Below are 20,005 nucleotides of genomic sequence, written 5' to 3'. Positions count from 1 at the left end.
AGTTCCTTGACTATGAGCACCATGGAAGAACTTATTGTCTACCAAGTTAAACTTAGGGTAAACAAGAACTCTCGTTGAACAAGATCTAAAGGACAACCTTATACACATGAGGCTTGAACCTCATAATGAATTATAATACTCCTTAAATACTTAGGATGATCAGGTTTCAAAATTTCAGAGCCATATCCCTACGAGGCATTCGCGGCTTAACTCAATTCTCAATCCCGGGTGATTACCAAAGGACTCACTGCTTTGACTGAGCAAAAGACTAGGATCCATCAGGATTGGAAAGGGATACCACAGGTTGTTTGCCCTGGTCAGGCAGACAATCGACGTATCAGATTTGAGCCTACCACAACTGTCTTTCTGTATTAGCTCTATCATAAAGAGTAAATTATACCACCCTTAGGTAAACTTTATCATCAAACACTTAGCACGATAATAAAGATTTGGACATTTATTTTCAAACCTCAAAGGTATAAACTTTTAAGGGGGGTAGAACAACATGAGCTAAGTTGATGTAGTATTATATAGCCTAACATTTATATAAACCCGAAACCAATAAAATTAAGCAAATGAAATAGTAAAACCTTTACTTATTATCCTTATGCAATTTTGGGGATGAAATTGTTCTTTAAGGGGGGGTAGATTGTAACGTCTCGAAAAAATCCGTACAAAGACCCGAGTACCACCTCAGGCAGAAATTACTAAGGACCGAATCCTTTAGAAATTAGATGAAAGTTATTAAATGCTAAACTAAATAACCAATGGAATTAGATTGAACTGCTTTCAATATGAACTACAAGACCCAAAACAATTAGAATCGCTAACGCTACACTACCTAAAAACCTAGGATCCATCTCAAAACCCAGTTGCTCTCGGGAGCGCATTGAAACTCTGTATCAGACTTAAACCGTGCGTTGAAAGTCCGATGACCGCGAAACTATGCGGTTATAACTGCCTTGTTGGACTTGAGCACCATCTCAGAAATCATGTCCTAATAGTGTCCAAAAACGCACAACTTGAGCCCAGAGCGAAGTGTGTGAGAAACGCGAATATCTTTAGGAAATGAACTGAAACTTAAGTGAATTGAGCCGTTCTCTTGTAGGCCAAATTTGAGGTTTCAGACTGTCAAATTCTGACCCAAGTACACCCTCGGATCAGGAAAAATTTTCAACACATGCCAGTGTACTCGTGGCCCTGATCGAGTAATGGTGACCGTTGAACTGAAACTGGTCCTCCGCGGTCGATTCGTAAATCCGATCGAACCGAAAACTTTGCCTGACTTAGATCCAATGTCAAGGAACTTTTCCTGGACTGTATACAAAAAAGAGGCCTCCAGATGTGCTCTGTTGGACTGAAACAGCCACTGTTTGGCTATAACCTAAGTATACCATGGCCCTGGGGCCATTCCCATAAGTTCTGGGCCTATATAAGGGCCTTAAACCCTCTCTCTCCCTTCACATACGAATTTGCAATCCTAGGAGAGAGAAGAGAGCAAAGAGAGAAGGAAAGAGAGAGAAAGTGGGAGAGAGTTCCTGGGATTCGATCCTATCGCTCCACGTGCATAATCATCCTGTTTATATCGCTATTCTGGCGATTCCGACTCCATTCTTAGGTAAGAAATCCTAACCCTAATCTGTTTTAGGAATTCAAGTAGAGTAAATGGAGTAGCTAACCTATTTCATGTTATAGGTTATCGTTGTGCCGTAGGCAATGACTTAGTGTTGAAACTGAGTTCGTTACGAGTCTACCAGTGAAAGGTGCGAACTATAAACGTTTAGGTTATGGTTCTTAAGGCTTTCAAAGTCAATAATGGTTTATGACTGACTTGATTGCTGTCACATTGCTTAGATACAATGTTTTCCATATATTACATATAGATATAAATTATGTTGAGTATAATGTATTCTATATGTTTGTTGAAATGTCTGAACAACTATGTAAATATAATTTGTGCTTGTCATGCTTGTAAATTGATAATATATGATCGTCGTATGAGTGGCAGCTCCTTTGTGAAAGGATTTGCCCTAATGTCTGTTGGAACTAGTATATTACATGTATGTGTAATATGTAGTCTAAGTATTTGACAAAATGCTTGTATGAGTAATTGGTTGATGCTTTGTATTTACGAGGGTTGTTGAGATAGCATTCTCAACTATCTTAGCTATATGTATACTTTTCTTCATGTAGCTTTAATTTCAAGTGCATGTTTGTGTAGCAAATGTATATTGAGAATATCATGTTATATGTGTTGAATAATATGCTCAAATGATATATACGTTGGAATTGGTTGTTAAATGCCGTATGACTATCATGTATGCTTACTTCTAGCATTTGACTGTGATCGGGACTACGACGTAATCCAAGAAATTGGTAACAATTCTTGTTTAAGTGGCCGAGCTAGTCTCATCACATTTGATGCGTTCGGGGAATCCGAGTCGTACGATGATTGTTGATTGTGGTTAACGCTCCATGTCGATTAATTCAGCGTACGCTCGTACCAATCGAACTTGTTAAGTAACCCGATTTACCCACTGTGTGTTTACCATGTATGAACACGACTGCTTAAACCTAAGGTACCCCTTACCAATGTAAAGACCTGTCTCAACTATGGTACCACGATCCGTTAAGACTCATGAGCTGGGCATGGTAGTATGAGACACCGTGGTCGAGCTGTCGGCCTAAGCTGGGGCGACGAGCCTCCCCGTAGTGACTAGTGAGTAACTCAAACTCGTGAGCTGAATACAGTAGTATGGGACACTGTATTCGAGCTGTCAACCTACACTAGCGCAGCCTGGCTGTGGTCCCTAGTCGAGTTGGTGATGAACCTTCGAAAATACATTGCCAGTTGGTAGGGCGTTGGTGGAGTGACCTTGAGTATAAAATAGGCCTACCCCGGCGCAGCTTGGCTGTGGTACCCAGTCGGGTTGGTGACAAGCCTTTGAAAATAAACTACCAGTTGGTAGAGCGTTGGTGGAGTGACCTCGAGTATGAAATAGGCTTACCCCGGCACAGCCTGGCTGTGGTCCCCAGTCGGGTTGGTGATGATCCTTCGAAAATAGATTGCCAATTGGTAGGGCGTTGGTGGTAGTGACCTGAACTTGCCTATCGTATGTGATTAAGTAGGATTGACGACCCTAGATGGATCATTGTTTGGGCAAATGATACAAGGGAGGTACCTTAGCTTCCCAATCCTACTGTATGAATATGTCTAATTAAGAACTTGGCTAACACGACCATGCATCGTATTGCACGGTACTTTGGCGAGGAAGTACACAGAGGAAGGGGTGCATGTCGCGATCATGAGATGATATCGCTGAGGGAGTATAGGTGAGGGCATGCATCATTATGGCATATCATTCCTACATTAACAAGAATACTTAGCACTTGATTATTGTATTGCTTTATCATTACTGCTTGACTGAATTGATAACATGTTAACCATTGCCTTATAGCTCCACTAAGTTGATCACTCACTTCCACGTTTTGGGATGGTGTTTTAAAACACCAACCAGACCCTGTTGTAGTTGCAAATGATGTTGAGGCTTGTGAGATGGAGCCTACCTTCTACAACGACGAGGAGGAGTTTTCCTATATGCAACTCTCTGGCGGGTCTATGTAGACCTGGAGTTGCGAATTGGGGCTACAGGGATATGGATAGATGACATTACACTTTATCATTTTTTTGTATCTTTTGGAGTTACACTTGTATTTATTAACCTGGAGATGATCATACTCTGAAGACTTACAATCACTTATATGCTTTATATATATTATAGTCTTCCGCTTGTGTAATCTAATTGTCTCTGGAGTATGATATGCTAATTTAGTGTAATCTCACTCATGTTTTAATGCACTAATATGGACAACGTTCAATCATCATTATCTATGTTGCATAAGTGATGTACTGGAACTCAAGAGCTGAGCTTCTGCTCGACCCTCGATTTTCAGGGCGTTACAAGCTCGAGCTGGCCACAGAGGAACCGCGTACGGAGTCTCTTCTCCTGCTTACTAGCGTAATTTCTCTCGCTAGCATGCACCGATCCCTTCTCAACACCCATGACATGAGCAATATCATCCACATCAATCGTTACCTCCCGCCTACCCAGAGGAATAGTAAACTGGAGGGGCTTATATATCGGATTCCGAATGAGGGCATAAAAAGTGCGCACAGTGTTTGCGGAACTTACCGAGTTCGATGTTCGGTAGTAGGGATCTCTCCAACAGAATCCAAGGATCGAGGTCCCGCTTGGACCTCTGTTCTTGCTCGACACTAGTACTTGCTTCGGCGTCCGCCCTCCTCGTAGGACGACGTGGTCGGTTTGACCCGGCCTCATCCGGGGCCGCTCTTTTCCTCGTCATGAGAGACAAGAGCGCAGCGATGAAGAAGATGACGATTGAGAATAGGATGGGTTGGTGGGTCTTGGAGTTTTGATACACACAAGTGGGTTTGTGTACTCAAATGGGAAGAAAAGAGGGATATGGTGTGAAAAATGAAGGAAAAGGTGGCGTTTGGAAGATATGGAAGAAGATTTGAGAGAGATTGAAAAAGTTAGTGGGGTTTGAATCACTTGGAAAGAGAAATAGGGAGGTAGTGATGATGAAAGAAGAAGATTTGAATCTTGAAGATGGGTTTAGTGCAATGGGTTAGAGAGGAAGAAAGATTTAAGGGGTTTGGGAGAGAAAATGGAGTGGAGGGGGTTGAGATTTTGCAAAAACACCCTAAAATGGGTTTTCAAAGGGAGGAGAGGGGTCCTACACGTGTGTGGAGGACCCCACAGTCAGTTGGTTGGCGGGGCCCGGCCTGGCGGGCGGAGGATCCGCCCGGGCGCTGTATGTCCGGGCGGGGCCTCACCGATCTGGCGGAGGCTCCGCTCGGGGTCTGTCTGGCTGGCGGTGGCTCTGCATGGGGGCGGTGTCCACCACCCCCCCTTGGGGTGCTGAAAAAGCATGGGACCCACCTCGAATCCCATCGAAGGTTGGTGTATAGCCCCCCGCACTCGTTCGAGACACCTTTAAGCCTCATCTTGCGAGTATTCACAACTTTGACATGTTTTGCGCGTGGGGTTGACTGAATTGACGCCCATACTTGTCAATTGACTGACTAGAGGAAGATTAGGATCGTTTCACATGATCAAAGGTGCCTACAGGGTGAACTACGATGGTCAGTTTCGGTCGAATCCAATGATCGACGAAACTGAAAATCCTATAACCATTTTTACGTTTTATTGCACCCTCCTAAGTCAAAGTATGTCAGTGGGCATCATGTGACCATAACCTAGGTCCAGTTTAATCCAAATCACGCTCTGATACCAACTTGTAACGCCTTGAAAATCGGGGGTCGAGCAGAAGCTCAGCCCTCGAGTTCCAGTACATCACTTATGCAACATAGATAATGATGATCGAATGTTGTCCATATTAGTGCATTTAAACATAAGTGAGATTACACTAAATCAGCATATCATACTTTAGAGACAATTAGATTACGCAAGCGGAACACTATATATATATAAAGCATATAAGTGATTGCAAGTCTTCAGAGTATGATCGTCTCCAAGTTAATAAATACAAGTGTAACTCCAAAAGCTATAAAAAATGATAAAGTGTAATGTCATCTATCCATATCCCTCTAGCCCCGATTCGCAACTCCAGGTCTATATAGACCCGTTAGAGAGTTGCATGTAGGAGAACTCCTTCTCCTTGTCGTAGAAGGTAGGCTCCATCTCGCAAGCCTCAACATCATCTGCAACTATAACAGGGTCTGGTTGATGTTTTAAAACATATTCCCAGAACATGAGAGCGAGTGATCAACTCAGTGGAGCTATAAGGCAAAGGTTAACATGTTATCAATTCAGTCAAGCAGTAATGATAAAGCAGTACAACAATCAAGTCCTAAGTATTCTTGTTAATGCAGGAATGATATGCCATAATGATGCATGCCCTCGCCTACACTCCCTCAGCGACATCATCTCACGATCGCGGTATGCACCCCTTCCTCTGTACACTTCATCGCCAAAACACCGTGCAATGAGATGCATGGTCGTGTTAGCCAAGTTCGTAATTAGATATATTCATATAGCAGGATTGAGAAGCTAAGGTACCTCCCTTGTATCATTTACCCAAACAATGATCCATCTAGGGTCGTCAATCCTAGTTAATCACATACGATAAGCAAGTTCAGGTCACTACCACCAACGCCCTACCAACTGGAAGTCTATTTTTGAAGGCTCATCACCTACTCGACTGGGGACCACAGCCAGGCTGTGCCGGGGTAGGCCTCTTTCATACTCGAGGTTACTCCACCAACGCCCTACCAACTGGCAGTCTATTTTCAAAGGCTCGTCATCAACCTGACTGGGGACCACAGCCACGCTGCCCCAGTGTAGGCCGATAGCTCGAATACAGTATCTCATACCACCGTATTTGGCTCACGAGTTTGGGTTGCTCACTAGTCACTACGGGGAGGCTCGTCGCCCCAGCGTAGGCCGACAGCTCGACCACGGTGTCCCATACCACCATGCCCGACTCATGAGTCTTAGCGGATCATGGTACCATAGTTGAGACAAGTCTTTACATTGATAAGGGGTACCTTAGGTTCAAGTAGTAGTGTTCATACATGCTAAACACACAGTGGGCAAATCGAGTTACTTTATAAGTTTGATTGGTACGAGCGTACACTGAATTAATTGACATGGAGTGCTAACCACTGTCGACAACCATCGTACGACTTGGATTCCCCGAACGCATCAAATGTGATGAGACTAACTCGATCACTCAAAAAGGAATTGTTACCGATTGTCTGGAATACGTCGTAGTCCCGATCACAGTCAAATGCTAGAAGTAAGCATACATGATAGTCATACGACATTTAACAACCAATTCCAATGTACATATCATTTGAGCATATTATTCAACACATATAACATGATATTCTACATATACATTTGCTACACAAACAAGCACTTGAAATTAAAGCTACATGAAGAAAAGTATACATGTAGCTAAGGTAGTTGAGAATGCCATCTCAACAACCCTCGTAAATACAAAGCATCAACCAATTACTCATACAAGCATTTTGTCAAACACTTAAAACTACATATTACACATACGTGTAATATACTAGTTCCAACAGACATTAGGGCAAATCCTTTCACAAAGGAGCTGTCACTCATACAACGATCATATATTCTCAATTTACAAGCATGAAAAGCAGAAATCATATTTTCATAGTCGTTCAGACATTTCAACAAACACATAAAATGCATTATACTCAACATAGTTTATATCTATATGTAATATATGAAAAACATCATATTTAAGCACATGTGACAGCAATCAAGTCAGTCATAAACCATTACTGACATCGAAAGCCTTGAGAACCATAATCTAAACGTTTATAGTCTGCACCTTTCGCCGGTAGACTCATAACGAACTCAGTTTAAACACTTCGTCCTCGCCTACGGCACAATGACAACCTATAACATGAAATAGGTTAGCTACTCCACCATTTACTCTACTTGAATCCCTAAAACAGATTAGGGTTAGGATTTCTTACCTAAGAATGGAGTCGGAATCGCCGGAATAGCGATACAGACAGGGTGGTTATGCACATGGAGCGATGGGATCGAATCCCAGGAACTCTCTCCCACTTTCTCTCTCACTTTCTCTCTCTTTCATTCTCTCTTTGCTCTCTTCTCTCTCCTAGGGTTGCAAATTCGTATGTGAAGGGAGAGAGAGGGTTTAAGGCCCTTATATAGGCCCGGGACTTATGGGAATGGCCCCAGGGCCATGGTATACTTAGGTTATAGCCAAACGGTGGCCGTTTCGGTCCAACGGAGCACATCTGGAGGCCCCTTTTTTGCATACGGTCCGGGAGAAGTTCCCTGACATTGGATCTAGGTCAGGCTAAGTTTTCGGTCCGATCGGATTTATGGATCGACCATGGAGGATCAGTTTCAGTTCAACGGTCACCGATACTCGATCAGGGTCACAAGTACACTAACATGTGTCGGAAATTTTTCCTGATTCGAGGGTGTAATTAGGTTAGATTCTAACGGTCTACGTGTAATTGGATCAAGATAGTATTTGTGTTTTCCCTTCATCTAGGTCTGTGTGACCTATTTGTCACACCCCAACATTCGGGTACTTATATAAGGTATTCGGGACCCGAATTCCAAGTTCATGAGTTTTAATATATTGTTGTTCATTACAATTCACATAATTCCATCAAATTTAATATACATTCAGAGTCATCTAAAAGAAAAATACTGCTGAAATAATATAATGTTTATTAAATTTTACTCTCTTGATAGTTTTATTTTATACATCGAAATTTGAAATTTAAATTAAACCTAAATAATAAAAACTAAATTGAAATATAAACTAGACCTAACTTTCTAAAAAAATAAAAAACTAATAGTAGAGGCCCGCCTGCTCGTAGGATTCCAGCTCTGCACTTGTGCATTTTTTTATAGTAGGGTGAACATAACAGCCCAGTAGGGTTATTTCTTACTCAAAATTTAAAATGTTCAGATTATATCAAATTTTTTATAAACAAGAGAGAAAAAAAGAATATGGATAATAAGAAAGCATGAATTTAAGTAATATAATTGTAAAAATGTTATGCATGTGATAATTTTCGTGAATTCTCATAAATTATATATATCATCTCTTACAACACCGTACCAAAGTGGATGACCAAGTTGCATTAATGCTCACGCACGGGTACCTCGTGGTGAGAGACCCGTTTATACGTTAGCTGGTCAGACTATTGCTCCAGTTGTACCTTCAACGTATGTCCGCGCATACAATTGTACTCATACGTCGTACATAAAGGAGACTCTAAAGGATCCAATGGATTATAGGGTCTTTCACCTAAATGACACAATCGCCCTACTTATTGGCTTTAGGGTCTTGCACCCAAGGGACATGATCGCCCTACTTGTTTACGTTATATCCAACATATTAATATTGATGCTTAATGAATGTTATACATGCATGTAAAATAAATTATTGTTTCGCAATTAAAAATATCAACTATAAATTTTTATTTCTAATTAATAATTTTAGATATAATTTCATTGAAACTTTAATGATTAATATATTTAAATAAAATATTATTTTTAAGAATTACTGAGATTTAATAATAAATAAGAAATTTTATTTTAAATTCTAACTTTAATTAAAATCAAAATATTTTTACTTAAATAATATTAAATATTAGCATAAAAATATTTATTATTTTTATTCACTAAATTCTAAATTTTAAAATTTATTTTAATTATCACATAAACTTAACATATATATATATATATATATATAATTCTAATATTAAATTAAAATTTAATAAATTTATATAAAGTATTTTTATAATTTAAGGATTTATTTATCATTTGAATCCAAATTCTAGGCTACAGGGGCCATCTGAAGAAACATTTGCTAAAGAGATGCTTGTGTATGGAGATGGATATGGAGCATTAAAAAGTAAAGTTTTAATGGCTAATATTTACGTCCAAGAAGCATGATCAAACATATTATCATCAATGAAGGTTGTAAGGGCCGTGAATAATTTAATAATATTAATATATATATATATATATATATATATATATATATATATATATATATATATATATAATTTGAATATTAAAATAAAATTTTACTATAAACCAAACCGATTTAATTCAACAATTGTTTCAAGTTACATTTCAAAATTTTAATAATTAAGCTAAATAATTAAATAAATTTTAAATAAAAAGATCAACTACATTAATAATTAATTTAAGCAATATTACTATTAAATTTTGTAATAAAATAATATAACAATTAACTCAAAAATTTTAAACTTCAAATTAAGATCACCTACTTGATTTGAAATAGTGGGCCAAACCTTATGCAGTCAACACCTGACGTATACACTCAATGTACACAGTTTCTAAAATCGAGTCTTGATTTATTCACACATGCACCATGCACACATCAACTATTGTTATGATTCTAAGGGTGGGCCCACACTCAAACTCTACTGGACCCACACTCTCACTTCATGCCGTAAGCTAATGGCTAAATCCCTATTTATAGAGCCTATGCCATAAATATCTATGCACGTGCTTCATATGCGAAGCAAAATTACTACTCTTAACATACAAGTGAGTGTTGTGAAGAGATAAATAAAATTTTAAAACTCTTTAGTTTAAGTGCTCTAATTAATGCTAATATGAAAAGATAATATTTGTGTTTTCCCTTCACCCAGGTCTGTGTGAACTAATCAACAGGTTGGATGGTAAATAAACATTACAGTAGGCACTGGGAAGTTTACAACGGTAAGTATTCAATCACCACCGCTTCCTATGGTGTGGTCCACCTGAGATTTAGATCTGCCTAATTTTTGAGCTTATGCCATAAAATGAGCTGGCATAATGAATGAACCGCATGATAAGATACATACATCATGACAGGCCCAAAGAGCTTTATCAACACCGACCGGTAACCCAGAGGGGTCACCACCGAAGGTGAGTTCATGTCCTAAAAAGATGACTTGTGCGAACATTTGCCAATTGGGCGTTTGTTAAGTTACAACCCATTCAATAAGTGGGACCTTCCATGAACACCAGATTATGGGTTCGAGCAAGTGGGACCTTGGGTCCTTACTGATGCCTCAATGGTAGAGTCACAAGAGTTTTAACATGAGGTCATTGGTTCAAGTACCCGTTGTGATGAAAAGCCATTGTGGTGTGAGTGTGTGGGTGTGTAAGGTGTGGATGCGCATATATATATATATATATATAAGTAGAACTTTCCATGAAAAATTCTCCCAAACATAAAAGAGACAATGCTATACAGACACCTATGTTTTGGTTGAATTTCAAAATAAGATTTTCTGTAAACTTTTTCTTAAAACCCATCTAAGGTTTCCGTCGTTTGCCAAAAAAATGCCTACCGTCTTATATCGTTTACATAGGAATGCTATATTTTTTTAAAAGATAGTTTTACATTTTTACCATTGGAAAAAAAAAAAAAAAAAAAAACCACGTCTAGGCTGTCTTGTGCTCCCTCTCTCATGCCTGAACGCCTGAATGCACCAAGCTTGCCACCCTATCTCCCTCTCCCTTTCCCTTCCTCCCATGATCTCACCTTAGTCCCAAGGCTCCCTCCCTCTCACTCCGTCCTAGGAAAGTGGGGGATAATGACACCCACAGGTGAAACCTTTCTAAGGCCACACCACCACCCATCCATGAAACCTTCCAAGGGCCACACTATCACATGGATATATAGTGCATACATCAAGGTGGGGCCTACAATCACGTCCCACCCACATCGCTAGTTCTGGAAGGATGCAGATTGGGATGTGGATTGCCCGCCAATGCTGTAAGTAGCAAGTAGCTATTGGACAATGCTATGTGGGCTCCACCATAATGCATGTGTTTTATCCACGTTGTCCATCCATTTTTCTAAACCATTTTATGGAACGAGCCCAAAAATGAGGCAGATTCAAATCTCAAGTGGACCACAACATAGGAAACAGTGGTGATTGAATCCCACCATTAAAAACTTCCTAGGGGCACAAAAGTTTTGGATGGAAAATAAATGTTATAGCGGGCTTTAGGAAGTTTTTAATGGTGGCCATTCCATCACCACTGTTTTCTTGTTGTGTGACCCACTTAAGTCTTGGATCTAACTCATTTTTTTTTTTTCCACCACAAGAAATCCACACCCATTGTTCCGCGATCACCGCTCAAGTGGTGCTCCTCTAGCACCGCATTCTCCATTGAGGTTTCAAAACGTTGTGGCCCCATTATGATGTATGTGGTACAGCCACACGATCCATCCATGTTGCAAGGTAATTTTAAACATGGGGCAAATTCAAATCTCAAGTGAACCATACCATAAGAAATGGAAGGGATTGAACACCTAGCCTTGATAACTTCTCAGGGCCTAAGCATATTGGATGGCAAAAAAGAATTATAGTGGCCCTTTAATTTAGGTCCACATCACCTAATGATTAGGTTGGATGGCAAGAAAAGAATTACAGTGGGCCTTAGTATTTTTCTATGATAGGATTTAATTGCCACCATTAACTCGTATAACACCTTAGTGGGTGTTAACCTTACGATGGGGCCCGCCTTAATGATGTGTTGTATATCCACTGCGTCCATTTTCTCCAGCTTATTTTAAAACATGATCCCAAAAATTAAGCAGATCCAAATCTTAGGTGGACTAAATGCCTCACCATTAAAAATTCCAAAGGGCCCATCATAAGGTTTTCATAATGTGTATTTAACATCCAACCTGTTGTTAAAGTCAAGAAGACTTGGATGAAGTGAAAATGTAAATATCAATTTGATCAAAAAATATTGTGGCCCACAAAAGGTTTTTAATGGCTATTTATAACCATTTCTAAAGGTATCGTTGACCTGAGATTTGGATCTTCTTGAGGTTTTAAATTGAGAAAAATAGATGGACGGCGTGGACATACAAAAAATACATCAAGGCGGGCCTCGCACGGTTAGGGTAACACCCACCAAGTTGTATGTGTTATAGTACACCATCCATCCATTTTGGGAGATCATTTTATGTCATGGGCCAAAAATAATGCAGATCCAAAGCTTAAGTAGACTACACCACATAAAGCTGAAACATTATTTTTGGGCCCATCATGATGTTTACTTGCCATCTAATCTATTCATAAGGTCATATAGACCTGGATGAATGGAAAACAAAGATATCAAATATCAGCTTCATTCAAAACTTTTGTGATCTAAGAAGTTTTCAATGGTAGGTGTTCAATCCCCAATACATTCCATGGTGGGTGCACTTGAGCTTTGTATCTTCCTCATTTTTTGTCACATGCATTAAATAATCTTGCAAGATGAATGAATGGTGTGGATATAATTTATACATCACGGTAGAGCTCACAAAACCTGATGACGTCAACATACCAGGGAGGTCAGTAGTGTGAGGCACAACATTTTGAGAAAGTAGCTGGTTCGGCAGCTTACGTTTGAACTCATGTAAATTCAAGTGAATTTTAGTCCATACGGAATGGAGTATATTTGTACTGAGTTTTGAGGTGGGAGTTTAAAAAGAGATCGTTTGGAGGATTTGAATATTTCTTCTCAAATTCAAATCCCCCTGATTCCTAGCTATCAAAAGAAGAAGGGAAAAAAAAAAAAAAAAAACCACAGCAAATCCCCACAAATCACTCCAATTCCATGTTGCCAAACAAGCCTTAGTCAACTCCCCATCTTGAGAAAATGGAAAAATATCGTATGGTTTATATACTAAAAGGGTTGTCGCTTCCTTATAATCTTAAGTTCCGAGAGACACATACTGTGTTATATTCACTCTGTACATCCATTTTGTTAGCTCATTACAATACATGAGCGAAAAAACAAGGCAGGTTTAAAACTCAAGTGAGTCGTATCAAACCATGGGAAATAATAGGGATATAGACACTCTTAAAACCTTCCTAGCCCGCCGTGATGTTTATATAGCATCAAACTCGTTCATTAGGTGACTCCCACTTAGACGATATATATGATTCAAGGAGAGTGAGCAGCTGCTTAAAAAAAGGGCTGCCACCCCCTGTGTTACTTTACGGTGCCAAACATACCAGGGGATTTGAAATCCCCTCAAACCCCCCAAATCCATGGTGCCAAACGACCCCTAATGGTAGTCGAACAGTTATATATTTGCGACTAATTGTACAAAAGTTCACTGGTTGCTGTGCATATGGGGCTGACAAACTATGAACATGTGCATGCAGTTGTTCCAATTGCTTATCATGACATAATTTTGCTCAAATCTAAACAACCCCCGTAAAATAAACACTAGAGTTTGCTGACATCATCAAACAAACAGACAAAGAAACAAAGAGGAAACTAATTTAGAAGGCATTTATATATGAAGTTAAATTTTGTCAACCTATTGCTATCCCATTTAAAATGTAGTTTGTTTCTACAATATAGTTTCATTGAATTATATCAATGTTTTTCTTTAATTTGTCATTTAGGTTATCAGTAATGGGCAGTTGAAGAGCGTCGAGCACTGCGCCGTTACCAAGTCCACCGCCGCTAGAACAACTGTTGTGACCTTCATCTATCCTGACATGGACAACATCATGGAGCCTGCGCCAACACTGGTCAATGTGCAAAGCCCACCGCTCTACTGACCCTTCCGATTCCAAAAGTTCCTTAACACTTATGTGCATGAATCTGAGAAGGAAGCAAGCCCGCTTGAATCTTTTAAGCTTTAAAATTAAAAATAATGATATCTTTTTACTACTATTTTAAAAGCAAATAATGTTCATTATTATGTGTGCTCAAACATTATATATAAGGGCTTGTAGAAGTTATTTTTGCATAAGCTATTGATCCGAAATAACATGGGCTTAGCAACTCTTGTTATATAGTTGATTTAGTGTAAAATATGTGTGGCAGCATATCCATACCCATGGCCGTCTGTTTGTTTGTATTCTTGCCTTGGTGAAGTGTTAAAATGAATTGAAGGGTGTTGATGTGATGGTGTCAGGGACGTGGCTTTTGAAGCACGCAAAAATGTCACAGATGATGTTTAATCTGCCCCATGCTGTGAGGAAGGGTTTGTTTGTTTTGTTGTGGACCCCCATAGTCACTTCATGTGCCAGCTTTAGAGTGGGAGAAGAGGAGAAGATACAAAGATGTCTGCATGACAATATAGAGAAAAAAAACACCGACACAATTAATGCAAGCAATGCAAAGAGAAACAGGAGAAAGAGAAAAATTATGTGGTGCGGCAATATACGTATATACATATGTCTACATGGGCAACAAGATGAACATCTGTCTTCAATAAAATAAAAGTAATAAAAGATGCAAGGCTTACCTCTCTGTCTCATTCTTTCACTATACAAGAAATCTCACAATTAGTTATGATTTTCCGAAGTCGTGTGATCATATAGTTTCCATTCAATTTCATGGGCAAATAGAGCCTATAGGGAACAACTGAAATTATTCATAAATAAAAGTGCTTATGAATCCATTCTCAACTTTTACTAATTCTCATTGTTATAATGAAATTCAAAATAAACTAGTTGATGCAGGACACAAGATTTAATGCTAGCATACGACGTGGAGATTATGAAAGAGTCCATAAAGTAATTCAATTAGCAAAAGATGCTAACCTATCAAGTAATCAAGAATAAACAATAGACAATAAAATCTGATTTAACTTAAAGCACATGCACGCATGCTAAGAAATCACATAAATCAATAAAACTAGGTTCGATGGAAGGATAGAACTTTCAATTTAGCATATGCACATTCCACACTCAAGGGACAGATTTGTCGGTTTTATAATTAAGGTTAGGAATGTGAAAATCTGAAATTTGAAAAATTAAGGTTTATGGGAATTGAGGATTTTGGAATTAAAGTTTTTAGAAATCGGAAAAAATAGAAAATTGAGGATTTATGGTAGGGTTATGGATGAGTAATCAAGGGGTTTTGATGGGGGAAGCAAGGGGAAATCAAATGATTGAGCGGTTGTCCATACGGTCAGCCTAGGGGCTTGCATGTGTGGGTCGTTGGCTAGGATTTTTTTGGTCCTCAATGGTTGATTTCGGTTGGAGTTGAAGTTGAATGATTGAAAGTTGAAGAAAATGATGATTTGAATGGTCTTGGATAGAAAGGGAAGAAGAGAGAAATTTTTTTGAAAAAATACATCTTTTGGATAGAAAGGAAGAGAAGGAAGATGATAGATGGAAACCTCGTACCTCCGTTGAATGGGGAATGGAATCACACCACACCCAAGCTCCAAATTACATGGAGTATTCTTCAAATCACATGAAGAAGAGAAAACACTGCTATATATATTTTTTTTCTTTGCAAAATAATAACATTAGGGTTTCACATACCCATCTTTCTCTTTTATAGTCTTAGAAAAGACCTTCTATAATAAGACGCTCTCAAATAGATTCTCAACATAAAGACGCTAAATAAATTAAAAGTTGTTCATAACTCCTTAATCTCAACACAAATATAAGGTATACAAAAATTAATGAAGCATGTAAACAATCTAAACAACTAAACTATTTCATTGCCCATGGGGTCCACGATCAAGATGTCCTATGATAATCTAACGGTCCAATCATTGTGTCCACCCAATCCAACAATCTGATGTGTCCATCAAGCTCCTATATGCAACTCACGTGCATCTTCCCAATGTGGGGGTATTCAAAGATGCACGAACATGCACATGGGGCCTTCAACATGGCTAGGAATGTGAATTGGGCCAAGTAGACCCCATGTAATGGTCGTCTAGCCATAAGGAGACTGCCCCAGCCCTCCTCCTCAAGTATGATGCTCAGATGTCCACATCACTAGCATAATTACAAAATAAATTTCAATTCAAACTAATCCTAAAATAACAGAAGGTAATTCTTCAATATTGTCCAACTTGCTCTTCATACCCCAATCCTGTAAAATAATGGGTGTGAGCACGACGGCTCGTATGGTCACATCATTCCCAAAATTAAAAACACTACGCTGGCATCAGATATAGCTCGATAAAATGAGTAAAGAATAAATAATGAAGGTTCGAGTTGTAGTTTGTAGTATCATGGGCTGATATGGACCTCACACCAAGGTCCACAACCCACATTAGTCCTATACTTACATACGAAGTGATTATAGGATGATAGACTCTTGATGTTAAATAGTCCAATACCTATTGGAGACCGTGGCCTACGAATTTGTATACCTACATTATATTTATGCATCTACAATCTCAAATATAGGGGAGCAATAAATTATTGTCAACATTTCCATAACATCAATTATAATTAAAATAATGAAATAAACTAAAATAAAATCAATCTTCCAACCCTTTTTGGGTTATTTCATGGCAGAGCACTTGTGCACCCATTTTAGGGAGTTAGGGCAGACCACCCATGTATACTATTTTAGGGAAGAGAACCTAGGGCAGAGCACCATGTGTACAACCATTTTGGATCTCCCAGGGTAGGGCACAATGCATACAACATTTTAGGAAGTCCGGGCAGAGCACTCGTGTATATTCACTTAATCTTACATAAAGAAAATATGACTTACATCCTAGAACATGTATCGTGGATTGAATATTCATATACAACACACGTCCTAGAACATGGACCAAGAATTGAATGTTCACAAATGCTAAATTTCACAAGTGTGGCACAAAATAAACATCCTTCCAGAATGACCCTAGGCAGATCACCCACAACTTAAATCCATTCTACAACATGTAACGATAATGAAATAAATTCAATCTAAACTTATAACGGTAATAAATTAAATTCAAGGTATAGTGCATAACAATAATCAAATGAAATCAATCAACAACTCATAACAATAATCAAATAAATTAAATCCATAATACATAGCAATTAATCAAGTGAAATCAATCTACAACTCATAACAATAATCGAATAAGTCCAATCTACCATACACAGGAAATAATCAAATGAAAATAATCTACATAGTAACATAGGATTTTTAATTAGGAAGATCACCTATTTGTTGAGATGAAAACAATATGAAAGTATGTGCAAATGGTTAGATTTTGGTTCTGGTTATACATACTTCGGTGTAGCCATACTATGCAACTTGGTATGATTCACGAGACAATAGAGTTCTCTACATGGTTATACATGTATATGAGGCGAAGGTGATGCTTGTAGGAGCGACCTTGATGACCTTACAAGCTACATACATTGAGGATTTAATGGCAAAGATGATGGCATATGGTACTGTTTACACCCATTTTTGGCTCGCTGACGTGGACTAGTGAGAAGTCACCACGTGTCGATACTATGGGTTCAATGCTAACAAAATCGCACTCGCATTCGAAGATATCTTTCACCACCCTTTCTTCAGCGATACATCTTCCATTATTAATGCACTGGCACAGAACTGTATGCATAGACCTGACCGATTTTTTGATCTAGGACATCTTCACACCAATGGACAAATGCCCCAAATCAAGCAAACGTGGTGAGAAGAGCACCTTTGTCTTGCAAAAGATGGATTCTTTTAGCAGAATGTACTATCACCAACTTAAAAATGTAACAAGCACAGGAGAAATCCATGACTGAACTAACATGTCTAAGTTAACTTCATACAAATAAAAAATTTCCAACAAAATATTCACATGTAAAGCGAAATCTCTGACATGTGCGAGCACAACAGTTCCCTTATATCTGAAGGAATGCTTGTAGACACATATAATGTTATTTGACAATCCTAGTGCGGATATGCAATAAATACACATTTCAAACCTGAAGTACATATTGAAGCTTATACTGACGCGATTTTATAGAAGTTCCATAGTATTTGCATACAACAAGCCAAAAAACAGACAATAGTGACTTTCTAAACTCCAAACTTAGATGAGAGTTTGAAATAACATGCACAAGGTAAGTTCCATGATTTAAAAGATAGAAATATACTAGTATAATAACCTTTCTAACATGCCTCCACATGTCCCAACATGGCGCACAGTTAGAATATAAGGATCGTGCATTAGGTGGACCTTACAATGTAGATGCCCTGGCCCGCCAAACAGGCTAGTTTACTCATCAAATGGGCAACACTACAAAAAACGTGTAGCTAAAACCTTCTTGATTTCACCATTTATTTGTTACATGAATGCTGGACCTTCGTATGTTTTGGCCAGCAAATCTACATGGTTTGGGCCCGCTGAATTGACACCTTAGATGTTCCGCACATGACACATTTGCACATTTAAATTTGTGCACATGTAGAGGTAGTTCATATACTTATGGGATTACTAAACCTCTAATCACACTAAAGAAAATTATATTGTCAAATCACACTTACATAGCTTAAAAAGGTCCACAGGTCCAGACTCAGGAAAACCTGTATTTCTTTGCCCAGCTACAATCTAAAGAACTAAAACGCCAAAGCTAAAAGCATTTGATTTAGTTGAAAACTGCCCATGCATGATATATTCTGGTGCCATATATCCACTGCATTCAATCCACAATCCAACTATTGTTATTTTTAAATTCATGCTAAGAACATAAAACAATCCAATCTACGAATGGCTTTTAAATTCCACACCCATAGTTATATTCCAAGTGAAAATCTTCAACTTACTAGGTCTCATGCACCCAACTCTTGCGTATCCATCAATCATAATATTCGAAGAGAAAATATCCTGAAATTGCATTTCATCAAACAATTCACGTGCATCTTCTATTCTCTCACATTTAGCATAAGCATAAAGCCTTCCACAAGGTCAAGTTCTTCTGCAGCATCAGCTCTTTAAGCATGAGCACTTGGCATACCCATTGATCATAGAGTTCCAACTGATCGAAATCTTATGAGGCATTTTCTCAAACAAGCAATGAGTAATTCCCATATCACCATGCTTTATGTAGGGAACAATCATAGCACTCCACGCAATTGCATCCCTCAGTGACATCTCATCAAACAGCTCCCTCGCCACTCTCACACTCCCACATCTAGCATACCCAGAAATCATACTATTCCACGACACGATATCTCTCACAGGCATTTCGTCAAACAACGTCCGTGCATCAACAACCAGCCCACATTTTGCAAGCCCATCGATCATAACATTCCAAGAGAACAAATCCCGATCTAGCATTCGATCAAACAGCTGCCTAACAGTTTCATCCAATGTCTGCCTAAGTTGAACTCTGCTACCATCACAGTTGTAACCTGTGAGAGACAGAAGGGAGGTATCACAGCACACACCATCCTGTCATACGTGTGCTAGAACTAGGCCAAAATTCAGGCCGGTACCCGCTTCTGGAGGGCTACATGTATGAGAAGAACAGAAGGCTTGAAAACAAAAGACAGTGGACTATGTTCAACATAAAAAGTGGGTCCACCACTCGGTTTGAACATTTTCAACCAAAGCATGTTCAGCACCACATACACTGAGGGGTTCAGCACCCACTCAAGATTTTGACCCGCTTGGGTGGGCCACAGACCTTGCGTTG

At 38.9% G+C, this 20,005-nt stretch overlaps 1 protein-coding gene and 1 long non-coding RNA gene across 2 annotated transcripts in view; one reads left to right on the top strand and one right to left on the bottom strand.

The window, feature by feature from the left end:
- The window catches only part of LOC131226197 (protein DMR6-LIKE OXYGENASE 1-like), a 23,472-nt gene extending 9,299 nt beyond the window's left edge, over nt 1-14,173 (top strand). Inside the window, exon 4 of the mRNA XM_058221955.1 lies at nt 14,015-14,173. Within this exon, the coding sequence (XP_058077938.1) occupies nt 14,015-14,173 (159 nt within the window). The remainder of the gene's footprint in view (nt 1-14,014) is intronic.
- On the bottom strand, nt 13,758-20,005 carry LOC131226198 (uncharacterized). The gene is made up of 3 exons (XR_009161674.1): nt 19,134-20,005; nt 14,453-14,684; nt 13,758-14,216 (listed from the first exon to the last, which is right to left on the bottom strand). It is a non-coding gene; the product is annotated as an uncharacterized LOC131226198 (long non-coding RNA).

Source organism: Magnolia sinica, chromosome 14, assembly GCF_029962835.1.
Source record: "Magnolia sinica isolate HGM2019 chromosome 14, MsV1, whole genome shotgun sequence".
Classification (NCBI taxonomy): Eukaryota; Viridiplantae; Streptophyta; class Magnoliopsida; order Magnoliales; family Magnoliaceae; genus Magnolia; species Magnolia sinica.
Note: the sequence above shows the minus strand (reverse complement) of the source record. Positions and strands in the feature narration are given on the sequence as shown.